Consider the following 15,774-nt stretch of genomic DNA (forward strand, 5'->3'; position numbering starts at 1 on the left):
TTTATTTAATCAGTGTGTCCGACCTCATTTGTGCACAGCAATAACTTCCAATACAAATTGAGCAGCGCAATGTATCATTAAATCTTGGTTTTCTCTTTTGTCTCTTGTGAGTAACGGCAACTCACGATACATTGCTGCAGCATATTTATATTTACCTACTAAATAGTAAATTAAGTATATTCACAATTTAAAATATTTAGCGCCAGGTTATAGTTTGTGGAGTTCATTCGGCCGCGGCTTAAGTGTCCTCTACACTATCCAATTTTTTAAGATCTAATAATACGCCCCGCCGATAAAGACGGAGGCATTGTGGTGCAAGACCGGGTGATTTACACTAAAAATTTAAATGCACTCCTAGAGGACGGGTCCACATTTCAGAGATTAAGATTTAATCCTACTGAGCTATATAAAAAATTCTGGATAATATGAAGCACATAAAACGGGACAAATTGACAATCACCTCATGAAAAGGTTAATCAAAGATCACCCCAAAATCCCAGTGATGTATTCCATACCAAAACTACATAAAAATGCAACGAACCCACCGTCTAGACCAATTATCTTGGCACGAGATTCATTAACTCATCCAATTGCTCAATTACAGGATTCATATGTACAACCGCTGATTATGAAAGAACAAACCTTTCTAAAAGACACAACTCAATTATTGAATATGCTGGATCAATTATCAAATATTTCTTCTAACCTTATATTATGTACACTCGATGTAAAAAACCTAGGTCATGGGTTCAATTCCCACCATGGTCATAACTGTGCGGAGTTTGTATATTCTCCCCGTACTTGCGTGGGTTTCCTCCGGGTACTCTGGTTTACTCCCACAATTCAAAAATATACTGGTAAGGCTAGTTGGCTCCCAACAAAATTACCCTAGAATGTCTGTGTGTGCATGTACATGTGGTAGGGAATATAGAGTGTAAGCTCCACACTGGGGCAGGGACTGATGTGAATGTTCAAATATTCTCTGTAAAGCACTGCGGAATATGTGTGTGCTATATAAGAAACTGTTAATAAATAAATAAAATATATATGGTTATCCCCCACTCAAGTGCCCTAGCGGTAATTAATTATTTTCTTCATAAACATTGGCTTAACCAGATTACTATACCTCTGTACTTACAATTATTGGAGTACACGTTATCCTTTAATAATTTTTTACATAACGGACAATTTTTTGTCCAAAAGACTGGTTGTGCGATGGGGTCTCCAGTTGCCCCGTTGCTAGCAAATATTTATATGTTTGAACAAGAACAAATCTTCTTTTTCAATAAACCACATATTAACTGCAAAATATATTTTTTAACCTCTTATATCGACGATCTCCTGCTATTGTGGAGCGGCACAGAGGAGGAATTACAATTACACATCCAGTACATGAATGAAATGGACTCCCCTATAAAGTTTACCTCCCAGATGAGCAGTATTTCCATCAATTACCTTGATGTGTGCATTGCCATTCAAGGCCAAAAAACATCTACTCCGTTCACACAAAAGAAACAGCTGCCATCCTCCAGCGCTCAAACGGGGTCTCCCCCGCTCACAAATGATGGGGCGACTAGAATTACTAATAACAAAGAAAAGTTAGAAAATACCTTGGAGTAAATGATTATTAAATTCTCGATTCGGGGATACAATTACAGAATGCTGCGTGATCAGAAAAACCAATGATGCAAATTCCACTTAAACAGTTATTACAGGGATCAAAGGCTAAACAAACTACAAATATGATCCTGTTTATTTCTACATTCACCCTAACAGTTCAAAAATAATTCAGACAACAAAGAAATTATTGCCAATGGTCACAAGTGGTAACCAGTTACTTTTTAAACATTCACAAATACTGACGAGCTTTAAAAGAGGACTGAGCATAAAAGATATATTGGTTAAAACCAATCTATCGCCCAGAATGGAAATTTCCTTGCTGTTACAATATATATATATATATATATATATATATATATATATATATATATACACACACACACAGAAATACAGGGGGCCCAGCACTCCGCTTAATAAACTAACTCACCTTAATATACAAATATACAAATAAACAAATAATCAATTAATGGGGTTTTAGTTCATGAATTGATCAATGCATTTAAGCTTGCAGCCCATCGCCAAGGGACCCCATTTCACTGCAAGTCCTTCACTAACAACTGGTTTTCTTAGGAACCTGGCAACTGCTTACACATAATAGCTAAAATAAACGTGTTTTTTTTTTCTTGGTTTAGAGCTCACCTGCCAAGTACCTTATAGCTTTTAAAGGTGAAATAATTCCCAAACACAGCACCTGAATTAGTATTAAAGCGGCAGCTGTCACAGGTTTCTGGTAAATGAGCATATCTAGGGTGCATGAGAAAGCCAATTCATGAACTAAAACACCATTATTTATTTGATTATTTGTATATTAAGGTGAGTTAGTTTATTATGCTGAGTGTATTTGAATTTATTAGAGTATGTGGTCACAGGCCATTGCACCCCAACCTTGGAAGTGTGGGTGCAGTTTGCACCCCATTCATAGGAATGGCGAGTGTGTTGGTACATCTATATATTATTAATCTATTATTATTGGATTATTTTGTGTTTTGGCAATGATTCATAGCCAATATACAGTATGTGGATGTAGGAGTATTGTATTATCCGGAGGGTTTATACTGCATACACTATGGGCCTGATTTAAATCCATTCGGTACTGCGTGCATTCGTTGCGTGTCTGGGCAGGCGGGTATCTGCGCATGTGCAGGCGTATGGTGCGTGCACCCAAAGGCGACCTTTCGGGTCGCCGGGTGCACGCACCCACGCTGGCGTGGGGGGGGGGTGGAGATGGGCAGGGGGCGCCGGGCTGCCCCATCACCATATGGGAACGCCCAGCGTTCCATGGGCAGTGACGCGGGTGTGGGGGGCGGGTCGCTGACATCACCGGATGTCAGCTGCCCGCCTATATCCACGCCAGCGTGCACTCAAATGTAAGTAACTGAAAAGTCACTTATATATGCTTGCACGCTAAACATCATTCGATGGTCGGTGACCATCGAAAGATGTGGGCAGTTACCCAAACAATGCGAATGGATGTTTATGCAAAACATCCATTCGCAGCTGCTCGGGCGCAGCCGCACTTTGAGGGGGCGGCGGGGGGACGGTCGTTCGCCGGGCGGGGTTTGGTGGACTCGCAAGGCTGCGAATTCGCAGCCTTGCGAATCAACCTGAATAAACCCCTATATCTGCTAATAGTGTATTATTTATGCACAGAGTTGATATGTGATAGCACCACCGCAGTGGAACGCATGCTTCCGGGCTATGCGTTCCACCGGGCTTTACGACCCGCACACCGGACATCAGCGTGAGCTAAGGGGATCTATCCAGTGTGACAGGCGCATCTATTTATGAGAAATAAAGTTGTTCATCCTGCGTGGCAGGCGAGTATATCAGCGCTGGCATGCTATAATATATGGAAGGAAATGTGCAGATTTGAAATAGCCAGATTCATGTAGATGTATTGATAGGTATTATTGATCCGTGTTTTACCTGTGTAGTGGAGGTGTGTCCTTGAGGGTATTGGGAGGATATAAGGTTCACATGGCAGCTTGGTGGTTCTGCACTTTAGGAGGAAATAGTGGGGGCCTTGAGAAAGGTCTGGAGGCAGACCGAAATGTTGGCCCATGGCCCACTGTCATGCACATTGCACTTTAAACTGAATTGGTAAAATGGATTAACCCCTGGCAATCCCGAGAATTTTCCGGGCTATGCCCAGGCTGGCAAGCCCTGAAAATTCTCGGGATTGCCAGTGATTAGCACCAGCGCTGAAGCTGCCTGGCTCCGGCCGCTCCGCCGCGCCCCCGGCTCACCCCCCCCCCAGCTGTTACATTACAGCATTACAGCCTGCAGCGCCGGCTTATGACAAGCCGGGTCGCAGCATGTAGGGACGGGGAGCCGGGGCGCATGGCTGGACAGCTGCTGATTGACAGTTCAGCATCGCTGCCTGGACCCAGGGAAGACAGTGGTGGTTTTTTTTAGGGAGCGCTCCCCATAAAAAACTCGCCCACTGGGGAGGGCTCCCTAAAAGAAAACCCACCACTGAAGGGGTTAAAAGCTGTTTGTTCAAGAATACCGGTGAGTGTCCTCACATTTTTTGCTATATAGATATATTCAGCAAGTCGGTGCGACACTATGCAGCAAAAAACAACAATTCTTTATCACACCATCCACCGCCAGTGCTGCAAGTTCGAATGGCTACCCAAACCCTGTACATGCCTGCACTGCTACAGTGATCTTCAGGCATTTACAGCATTAGAACTGGAATACATGGAATACAGGACAAACTGCACCCAGTATTGAATCAATACAGGACATAGTATAGTATACAGGTTGGGTGGAGTATTGTAGTATCAATAGTATTGTAATGAACATTAACCATGCTGAACACCTCAAGCAACATCAGAATGAATGTGCAACAGATACGAGTTAGAAAGTATGTGTCCAGGTCCACCTCCAGGGGTGCCGAGAGGGGGGGGGGGGGGGGGAGCAGGTACAGTTTACCTGGGCCCAGGCCTCTCAGGGGGGCCCGGGTCTGGACACACAGTTTTTTTTTATTTGGTGGCAAGTGCACTGGGTCTGAGTGCGCCATAGTCAACTTTTCAGCGGCGGCATTGGGAGTGCGGAAGTGGGCGGACGTGGGCCAGCATGGGGGCAGCAGCATCACAGAGGTCCTTCTGCTCTCCGACTCCAGGGCCTGCTGAGAGCCCACCATGTGATTTGGGCGTTTACTCCTGGCAGAGCATGTTAACCCCTGGCAGAGCATGTAACTCTGGGCAGAGCATGTATTCCCGTGCAGAGCATGTAACCCCTGGCAGAGCAGGTTAATCCCATGGTAAAGAGCATGTTAACCCCTGGCAGAGCATGTTAACCCCTGGCAGAGCATGTAACCCCTGGCAGAGCATGTAACCCATGGCAGAGCATGTAACACTGGGCAGAGCATATAACCACTGGCAGAGCATGTAACTCTGGGCAGAGCATGTAACCCCTGGTAGAGAATGTTAACCCCTGGCATCAAGCATGAAGCCCATAGCAATGATAGGTAAGTGGAACTTACAAGGGTCAACAGAGTGTGCGGGGAGCTCCGTCCGTGGGGGCCCCAGGAAGTTGTAGTACCGGGGCCCATGATTTCTCTTGGCGGCCCTGTCCACCTCCACCTGCTTCCAATATTTTTATTTGACTATCTGCATCAAAGTTCATTTTCTTAGGCTTTAAAGATGGACTTTGATCACCTGAGGTACCCACGTGTGCACCAAATGTTCACAAATGTAGCTATAGCTAACATATTGTACTGCGCTCTGCCTCTGGGTGGTTGCTGCTGATTCCAGGGTTGTCCAGACCCTTGGGTTTAATGGGAGGTAGGTATGGAAACAGCACACTCAAGGTATCTATCATGCGGTATTGACCAAGTGCAATGTAGTCCTGTTCTGTGTGTCTGTGTGTGGGTGATCAGATGAGTTCCATACAATTTTGTATCTGTAACATTGCTGAGTAAATGGATTTTGATCATATAGTAATGACATTGTATCTTTGCCCCAATTAAGGGGTCTTCTACTACTTCTCTTGCAAAATGTAGTTACATTAGTTCCTACTATTATAATTATTGAGAGCCTCTACAGAGAGCTAATAAATATTGACAAGCTGAAGGCCATGCCACACTACATTAAGCTTTGTGAAAGTTTCCCTAATTACAAAGACCTGGAAAGTCAATGTTTAATCAAATGGAAAATGACTGGACAGGAAAGGTTATGTGCTATTGACTGGTTTTATATTTTGTATGATGAACCAACATACTGATGGAAAGACAAACCTTGCACAGTGATGGATTGTGCATTTTAAGAGTCACTTTCCTCACACTAGAAAAACAGCAGCTTGAAACATAAACACTGGCGTTACGCTTATTGCCCTTTAAGCTGTAAAACGAATAAACTGTGAGAAGCTTCTGCAAAGAGCAGTCAGGGCTGTGCAGAGTAAAGAATAAAGCGAAAGAAGTTTAACATAACTGTCAGCATGTACAATAAAATTCACCACTTTTAAATATAATTAGATACAAGTACAATTAGCCCAAGGACTCTTGGGGTAGAGACCAGTGGCGGCTCGTATCTTATTGGGGGAGGGTGGCTGCCTCTGGCCACAGCACGGGTACCGCGATTCAGGCACCCCCCCTGTCGCTGCTGCCGCTGCCTCCTCTACCCCCGTCCCCGGCACCTGTGCTTTGATGACAGGCGCCAAGTCTGGCACATGCACGGTACAAACAGCTGTACTGCGCATGCACCCAGCTTCTATGGGCTGCTTGGGCAACAGCCCATAGAAGCAATCTTGGTCCCGGTGCCTATACAATATAAGTTACAGGCACCAGGACCAGAGCGTGCACAGTACCAATATAGGTACTGCGCATGCGCACTCGCCGTTTTTTGCACGGCAGCCCGCACAAAGGGGTCCCGGAGGGAGAGAACACCTCCCAATGGGACTGCCTTTGTGACTGGCAGTCCCAGTCCAATTGGAATTGCCAGTCACAGTGAAGCCAGTGCAGTCTCACAGACTGCATCTGGCTTCACTACAAAGGCAGATTTTACCTGGGGGGGGGGGGCTGCAGCCCATAGGTAAAAACCGCCACTGGTAGAGACCAAATAACTGTCTTTATATGTACACATTGGTGCTCTTATACACTGGATAGTACAGTATATGTTATGCACTATTGATTGACAAATGGGATATATCAATGTTTACCAAACTCATTCTGAGAAAGACACAAAGAATGGTGGAGCGCTACATAAAAATAGGTTGGACCAATTGGGTATTACAAATAAAAAGCAATTGCATAAGGTATTAATAAAAATAGGTGTACACCCTGAAATGGACTGCATAGGTAATTAGGCATAAATGCATATACACATGGTATCTCACTTGTTCCCAGTGTTACTCTCCTGGTATAGGGATTTAGATTCTCCCACTTTGATGCTTGTGAAAACTGGAATGGCGGGTGTCCATAAACCTGACTGGATGCTCAGAAACCTGATCCTGTATGTGTGGATATGATGGTTCAGTCCTTGTAAAAAGGTGGCTCCAGTGATTGGCAGGTGGTGGTGTCCGTTTTGATGTCCAGTTGTTGGGTTGTACAGCACTTGAAAGAATTGGGAGAAGGAGAGTTCGTCCAAGTAGAGAGATTCCTGTTTGTAATCCAAGGTGTAGTCAGGGTGTCACGCTCAACCTGACGCGTTTTCAAAAGTAGGCAAGTATGGCCTAGAGATCGCAGATAACCTTCTTCTACAGCAAATCTAATGAAGGATGTCCTCAGTATTCACCCTTGTTTAGACTTGCTGATCTTGTATTTTGAGGTCATTTAACCAGCACTGTGGCTGTTTTAGGCACAAAGGTGTCCAAAGATGAATAATAAAAAGAGGCAAGGAATTCATTGTAAAATTACACTGCTATTGGCTGTTCCATATAGATATATGAGAAAACATTTGGTAAGGAGCAGATTGAGGACAACCTGTGTATGTGCCGCAGGAGAGTCTCTGCTTCACTGGCTCTCTCATACATCACACTGACACATCTAAAATGACTTCTTTCTTTTCCAGGAAAATCCTTTCAAGGAGAGAATTGTGCAATCTTTCTCTGAAGATGGGGAAGGGAACCTTAGTTTCAATGACTTTGTGGATATGTTCTCTGTAATGAGTGAGATGGCTCCCCGAGAGCTGAAAGCAATCTATGCCTTTAAGATCTATGGTAATATATATGTTTTTCTCTCCCAAGTCACTATAAAGTCTGTTATTTATTACATAACTGGATGCAAATAGCACCGTATACAGTCATACACTGGGTGTGTTTTAAATGTGTAGTTGCCAACAATAATAGATGAATAATTGATCAATGGATAATTAATTAGCACTAATTTCCTTTGGGAAACTGAAAACTAAATCATCACAAAATGACATGTTACTATGGACTCTTTCAGCTGATATAATAAATCTTTCAACTCCATAAGATGAGCCCTGTCTGATTCTGGAAAGGAGTCTGTGCGAAGTGCAGAAACAGACAAGTAGAACCTGTTATACAATAACAAATGAAAAAAAATATCTGCATGGCACTTAAGTTGGAGAACTCACCGGCATTCTTTAGGCCACGCCCAGCACACAACTTAAGTGCTGGGCATGATTCGACTAATTCAATAGCTCTCGGCACTTATTCCTACAGCTATTTAGTAATCACATGTAAATTAATACCCCAGTGCTAGTCATGGGTAAATTGTAATGAAAAAATGTTGGTGGAAAATATGTTTTGCAGCCCTGCCCTGGATGATATGTATTGGCCTATAAGTGTCTCTTAGTATGAAGGTCTCTTACACCAATGGCTGAAACTGTACATATCACATACATGCATATCGTAGTTTAGACCAGGCATGTCCAAACTATGGCCCTCCAGCTGTTGTGAAACTAGAAGTCCCATCATGCCTTGCCACAGTTTTTCTATTAGAGAATGCTAAAACTATGGCAAGGCATGCTGGGATGTGTAGTTTCACATCAGCTGGCTCCCAGACATATATGTTATTGTTTGTGTGATTCCCCCTTTGTTGGTATGGCTGGTCTGCTCCAGGTTAGCACACCCTAACACTTTATTAACACTTATGTTTTTTCACTATCACATTGTATGTATTATTTTAATCACACCTTCACTCCCTTACATAGCACTTATGTGCTTCTTATTAACCCTTACTAACTTTCATTTGTGTGCTGCCCGGGAGTAGTCAGCCTGTGCCGGCATGTTGGGGGCCCACACCCCAGACCCATACCCAATATTATGGACTCCCAGTGACACAGAGACGCCATGACGTACGGCCTGGGGGCTTAGCCCTATATCTGCAGATATATCCAACCAAGATCTCTGTATTATCTGATTATTATGTAGATATTTCTCACTCAGTGTGCAATTGGGATACAAAATGTTTTTTTCCTAACCAGAATTACCCCTCCCTTTTGGCACCTGAGTGACATCACATTCTGATTGAGCAGCTTGCCAACAAATGTATTGGGCCATAGTTTGGACATGCCTGGTTTACACCATAACGTCACGCAACATGCAGTTGGTAAATAAAGGGTGCTTACAATTGTTCTTTTACGCTTTTTGATCAGATTTTAACACAGACAACTTTATATGTAAGTCGGATCTGGAGAAAACTCTCAACAAGGTGACAAGAGAAGAGCTGGAAGAGGAAGAGGTGACACTGGTATGCGAGAAGGTTATTGAAGAGGCAGACATGGATGGTGATGGAAAACTGGCATTTGCAGACTTCGAGAATATGATATCCAAAGCTCCAGATTTTCTCAGGTAATTATACTACTGATTTAAAAAAATGGTACTCTTTACCTAGCACGGCGCCCATCGCGGGTACATTTATGTCTGCCCGCGACGCGACCGACGCGATGCCCACGATTTCCCATTGAAACCCATGTTAAACATGGAAATCGCGTCGGTCGCGTCGCGGCCGGCCATAAATGTGCACACGATGGCCGCGACGCGATGCCCACGATTTGCCATAGGAATTAATGTTAATAGGCCCGATGGACACGATTTTCAGGTTAAATGGCTGAATGGACCCGATTTTACCATAGCAAACAATGTTAAATGGGCTTTACAGCCCAAATACTTACCCTGAACTCTGAAATGGCCCCCCCAATTTTTTACGCCACCCCACGATCAACGTGAACCCGAAGCGTGGCGAGCGCAGCGAGCCCGCGAGGGGCGGCGGTACGCGTCCTCCGACCTTTTCATACCCCCACTATCCACGTCGGCGTGGAGTTGAGAATAGAATAGTGTGGCGAGCGCAGCGAGCCACCGAGCCCGAAGCGTGGCGAGCGCAGCGAGCCCCGCGAGGGGCCGCGGATACCTTCACAGGTAAACGCGTCCCCTCGCGGGCTTCACAGGTGTCCGCGTCGCCACGGACACCTGTGAAGCCCGCAAGGGGACGCGTCTAGCTGTGAAGGTATCCGCGTCCCCTCGCGGGGCTCGCTGCGCTCGCCACGCTTCGGGCTCGGTGGCTCGCTACGCTCGCCACACTATTCTATTCTCAACTCCACGCCGACGTGGATAGTGGGGGTATGAAAAGGTCGGAGGACGCGTACCCCTCACTTTTAGTTATTTATTTCTTCATGTCAAAATCAGACAGTAAGCCGACATTTCGGACCCAGCATGGTCCTTAACCCCTTCCCGACATTTGACGTACATGTACGTCATGGTCGGGAAGTACTTCCCGACATTTGACGTACATGTACGTCATGACTTCAAACTGTCACTGCGTCTAGAGACGCAGTGACAGTTAGGTGATGTCTGCTGTCCCTGACAGCAGACATCCCCCCTCGTCGCCCAGGGGGGGCAGGGGTGCCCCCCCCGGTCGGCGATCGCTGTGATTGGCTGTTCAAATCTGAACAGCCATTCACAGCGTTTCCTGTGTTACCGGCGGCTAAGCCGCTCGGTAACACAGGGATCGGTGGTGATCGGTGCAGCACCGATCACCACCGAGCGGCAGCACCCCCCTCCCACCCGCCGGGCACTCACCCGGCAGCAGCAGCAGCTCCAGCGGCTCCACCGCTACGTCCGGAGCGCACGCTGCGCTCCCCTCCTCCCCCCTCCCCCCCGCAGCAGCAGCAGCAGCAGCAGCAGCATCATGCTGCTGCTGGAAAAGTTAAAAAATAAAATAAAATAAAAAAAAATGTGCAAATGTATATATATATATATATATATATATATATACACACACATATATATATATATATATATATATGTGTGTGTATATATATGTATATATATGTATATATATATATATATATATATACACACATATATATATATATATATATATATATATATATATATATGTGTGTGTGTGTGTGTGTGTGTGTGTGTGCGTATACCGCACCGATCACCTACGATCGCCAGCCCCCCCCCCCTCCCACCCGGCAGCCCCCCTCCCTCCCACCCACCCGGCTGCCGCAGCGCCAGCACCCCTCCCACCCCCCCGCCAGCCGCAGCGCCAGCCCCCCTCCCAAAGCTGGTGACCAAAATGGGGTCACTTGTGGGGGGGTTCCACTGTATTGGTGCTTCGGGGGTCTTGCTAATGCGACATAGCACCCGCCATTCATTCCACCACCAAAAATCACTCCTTCCCTTCTGAGTCCTGCCATGCACCCAACTGGTATTTTTTGGTCACATGTGAGGCATTGCCGTACCCGGGAGAAATTGGGGCACAGATTTTGGGGTGCTTTGTCTCCTTCATTCCTTGTGAAAATTAAAAATTTTGAGCCAGAACTGCATTTTTGTGTAAAAAAATAAATTTTTTTACACAAAAATGCAGATCTGGCTCAAAATTTTTCATTTTCACAAGGAATGAAGGAGACAAAGCACCCCAAAATCTGTGCCCCAATTTCTCCCGGGTACGGCAATGCCTCACATGTGACCAAAAAATACCAGTTGGGTGCATGGCAGGACTCAGAAGGGAAGGAGTGATTTTTGGATTTTGCAGCACAGATTCTGGTTGAATGACCCCCGAAACACCCATACAGTGGAACCCCCCCACAAGTGACCCCATTTTGCAAACTACACCCCTCAGGGAATTCATCTAGGGGTATAGAGTACATTTCAAACCCCCCGGGGTTTCACCAATTTTGATACAACTGAGCTGTGAAAATGAAAAATTATTTTTTTTCATTTTCACTGCCCAGTTGTACCACAATTGGTGAAACCCCTGGGGGTTTGAAATGTACACTATACCCCTAGATGAATTCCCTGAGGGGTGTAGTTTGCAAAATGGGGTCACTTGTGGGGGGGTTCCTAACTTTTAGCATCTTATGGTGCCTAGAAACCTACATGGTGCCTAAAAAATAATCTCATAAAAAGGAGGCTCCAAAATCAAGTAGGTGCTCCTTCTATTATGAAGCCGGTGGTTTGGTCACCGTGCACACTAGGGCCACATATAGGATATTTATGAAAACCAAAGAATTGGGGGAATCAATTTTTAGTCACATTTCTCTAGTAAAATCTACTGTGTTCCTTAGAAAAATGTATTAAAATTGAAAATCCGAAAAAAAAATGAAATTTTGAAATTTCACCTACACTTTGTTTTAATTCCTGTGAAACACCTAAAGGGTTAACAAACTTCCAAAATGCTGTTTTGAATACTGTGAGGGGTGCAGTTTTTGAAATGGCATCATTTATGGTAGTGTCTCACATACAAGTCCCTCAAAGTCACATCAGAACTGAACTGGTCCCTAAAAAAATCAGTGTTTGAAATTTTCTTGAAAATTTGAGAATTTGCTATTCATATTGTAAGCCTCCTAGTGTCCAAAAAAATTAAAAGGAAGTTGAAATAATGATGGAAATATAAAGTAGACATATGGTCTATGTTAGTTATTAACTATTTTGAGTGGTATGATTATTTGTCTCACAAGCAGAAAATTTAACATTTTGCAAATCGCTAAATTTTCCATTTTTTCACGACATTTTGGTATTTTTCACAAAAAAACACAGACTGTATCGACCCAAATTTACCACTAATTTGAAGTACAATGTGTCACGAAAAAACAATCTCAAAATCACTGGGATAAGTAAAAGCAAAAAAAAGTTATCCCCACTTAAGTGAGACATGTCAGATTTGAAAAAAATGGCTCTGTCAGGAACGCAAAAACTAGCTCTGTCAGGAAGGGGTTAATCATGGCGTTTCTGAACCCCACTTGCACTTTAATGAGGTCACGTTTAAGCCCCGCCCCCCGATCTCCTGCTGAAAGTCTTCTCTCCGGGCTTCTCCCAGAGAGGAGCTTTCTAAAGTCGGCAACCCTGCAATAATGTATGAGAACAGCATTGATACATCTAAGGTCAAATCAGGAATCAATACACCTATGTGAAAATACCTACCGAAAAACTTCTGTATTTTGTATTTTATATAAAGAATTCTTCTTTTTATTGTTTGGAATAAACTTATTCTATTTTTAAAGATGAATCTGTTGTTGGTGAAACACATTTAAGTGCACCTCTACATCTTTCTCTTTATCTCTTTTCGTTGGACCTCTATTAACAGCGAGGCCCTAGAGTAGTGCTGCTTTCCTAAAAGCGCAGGACAAGGTCACAACCCCCCTTTTTCTGTGAATATATATATATATGTATCCCTCCCTCCCTACCTCCCAATATATATATATATATATTTATATATATATATATATATATATATATACCTTGTAGCGGACTGGCACTCTCTTGACTTAGTTCAATGGTGCTGCGTTACTTTGCCAAGAGACAATAGAAAGCAGGAACCCCCCAAGAATGGTAAAGCACGTCACTGCAGCAATACTTAGATGAAACCAAGATGAAGTTTATTCGCCTCGACGGGCCGTTTCGGGGCTCAACCCCTTCCTCAAGAGTACCTGTTTGAAAGTCTCTTGAGTACCTGTTTGAAAGTCTGCTTTCTATATATATATATATATATATTATATATATATATATATATATATATATATATATATATATATATATATATATACAATGCATATAATACATGTTAACTTATTACAAAGGTATCCAAGCGTTAGAAAACACAATATGTAGGACATCCAGGTATTTTAGCAATCCGATCGCACACATACAGTATATGATACACAGCATAAAAACTTTAGACATGTTACAAAGCACAATATGAAAACAAATCACATAAACATAAAAAGACTACAAAGTGCATAATTCATAAACATATTTAAAATAACAAAAATATCAGCTACCCAATATATGTATTATAGAATCTATATGTATAGTAAATATAATACACAATAAAAGCATACCCATTGGAAAGCATTTTACTTTGTTGGCAAGTATACTACTGTTTTGCTTTTGTTTTGGATTGGTCTTGTGTCTTGCAGAAACAATTTATTTAATTTCCTCTATTTTTCAGTACCTTCCATATAAGAATATGAAAATGCGTTGAATGGTTTCACTGGTTCAGAACTACTGGATCTCAGGCATCCACAGGACCCAACCTGCAAAAAATTCCCACCTTTATAAAGGAAGCCTACTTTACAAAAGGAAATTCAGTATTCTCTAGTATTCAATGATGAATCTGACTGCATTTTTTAAAAAAAACTAAAACTTTTCTTATTGTTAAAGCAAAAAAGAAATAAGAGGAATTTTGTACTCACTACCACTCCTGAAGAGGGTAACAGATGAATTTGCGGGGCCTTATGTGAGAAAATATGGATGTTCAATGTAATGCTAAACCATTTGGCTGTTTAACACATTATCACTCCAGCTATAAACTTCTAGTATCACTATCATGTAATATAAATTATATTTTTAAAGGGCTTATATCGGCTTGAGAAAAGGACAACAGTGGTATGATTGAGATGCCATTCTGGACTGTCAGCGTGCGTTATTCAAGATGACTCAGGAACAAGTGGATATGATTACACTTTTACACTTTGTGCCAGGGCAAAACACTGAAAACAAAATAACAAATATAAATAAATACAAGTTTTTTGTATTAGAGACCTGAGTATATATCTATATATGGTGTTTCATCACTTGATGTGTATTTTAATCAGGTATGATAAGTGAAGACATAATTTGAGACTTTTAAACATCAATTATCCTGCTTCTAGCAGAGGACACTGAGTAAATGGTTATTTTAGCCGGTGGTCTGATTATCTTGCATTCACTTCAGCTTTGCAGTGGTGATGTTTGTCAAGGAACATGACTTTGTATCATGGAAGACGGGACAATCTCAAGGGCTAGCTTGGAAGCATAGACACTCATTCTAATCCATGGACTAAAGGCCGCACGAGCAGAGGGCTCAACCATAGCAAATCAGTGAACTTCTAAAGGGCATTGCTTCTAAGGGAGGTGTTCTGAAATATTAATGCCTCTCCCATAATTAACATGGTGCCTTTCATAGTCATTGTAAGTTTCTGTACATGTCATGTTTTTCTCTAAAGGATCACAATTATTCACTTGCACATGGGTAATATGTCTGTAAGTAAAAAGAATATCTTGAAAAGATTTCATTTTTTGTTTCCTAGAGTCTCACTTAAAATTGGCTTTTGGGAAAGCTGTCATCTTGATTGTTTATTTGGTGTTACCATATAACTCTGAACATTAGACAGTAGCTATTATAACTGATAAAAAAATGAGAAAGAACATTGAGATTGAAAACATGAAGTTGTCAGACAGAGTTTGAAGAGTAACCTACTTGTGAATAATTAAAGTCAAGAGGGGAATGGCTGTGCTGAGACAGAAGGAACTATTGGGTCTAGTAGTGCTCATTAAGACTATAACTGGCACCCCGCTGCACCCACAAGGAGGGGGGAACTGGGGGCGTAACAATAGCGCCCACAGTCCCCCAGGCGTCCACACTTAGTCAGCGCCTCCCTGCCGTCGCCGGGGCTGCGGCGCTATAGTTACGCCACTGAACTGGCAGTATAAGTGTGGTATATGTTGTTAGCATAAAAATATCAAATGGTTAATATGTCCTGGTCGCTTTAATGGTGACTTACCTAGTATGGCAACTCCAGAGATGTCTTCTGAGCAGGGCCATCTTAACAGCATTATGGGCCCCAGGGCAAAGCAGAAAGCAGTAGATTGGGGCCCCAGGGCAAAGCAGAAAGCAGTGCAGTGGGGCCCCAATCTACACAACCTCACTTCTCGGCACTCCTCACTGATAACGTTTTTTATTTGTCCTGTCATAGG

The 15,774-nt window shown here is 43.1% G+C and overlaps 1 protein-coding gene across 1 annotated transcript in view; it reads left to right on the forward strand.

The window, feature by feature from the left end:
- The window catches only part of CIB2 (calcium and integrin binding family member 2), a 41,089-nt gene extending 26,002 nt beyond the window's left edge, over nucleotides 1-15,087 (forward strand). The window contains exons 4-6 of the mRNA XM_083183478.1: nucleotides 7,635-7,782; nucleotides 9,186-9,381; nucleotides 13,988-15,087. Coding sequence (XP_083039604.1) covers nucleotides 7,635-7,782; nucleotides 9,186-9,381; nucleotides 13,988-14,009 — 366 coding nt within the window. The 3' untranslated portion in view covers nucleotides 14,010-15,087. The remainder of the gene's footprint in view (nucleotides 1-7,634; nucleotides 7,783-9,185; nucleotides 9,382-13,987) is intronic.
- The last annotated feature ends 687 nt before the right edge of the window (nucleotides 15,088-15,774 follow it).

This window comes from Crinia signifera, chromosome 4 (assembly GCF_055691185.1).
Source record: "Crinia signifera chromosome 4, ASM5569118v1, whole genome shotgun sequence".
NCBI lineage: Eukaryota > Metazoa > Chordata > Amphibia > Anura > Myobatrachidae > Crinia > Crinia signifera.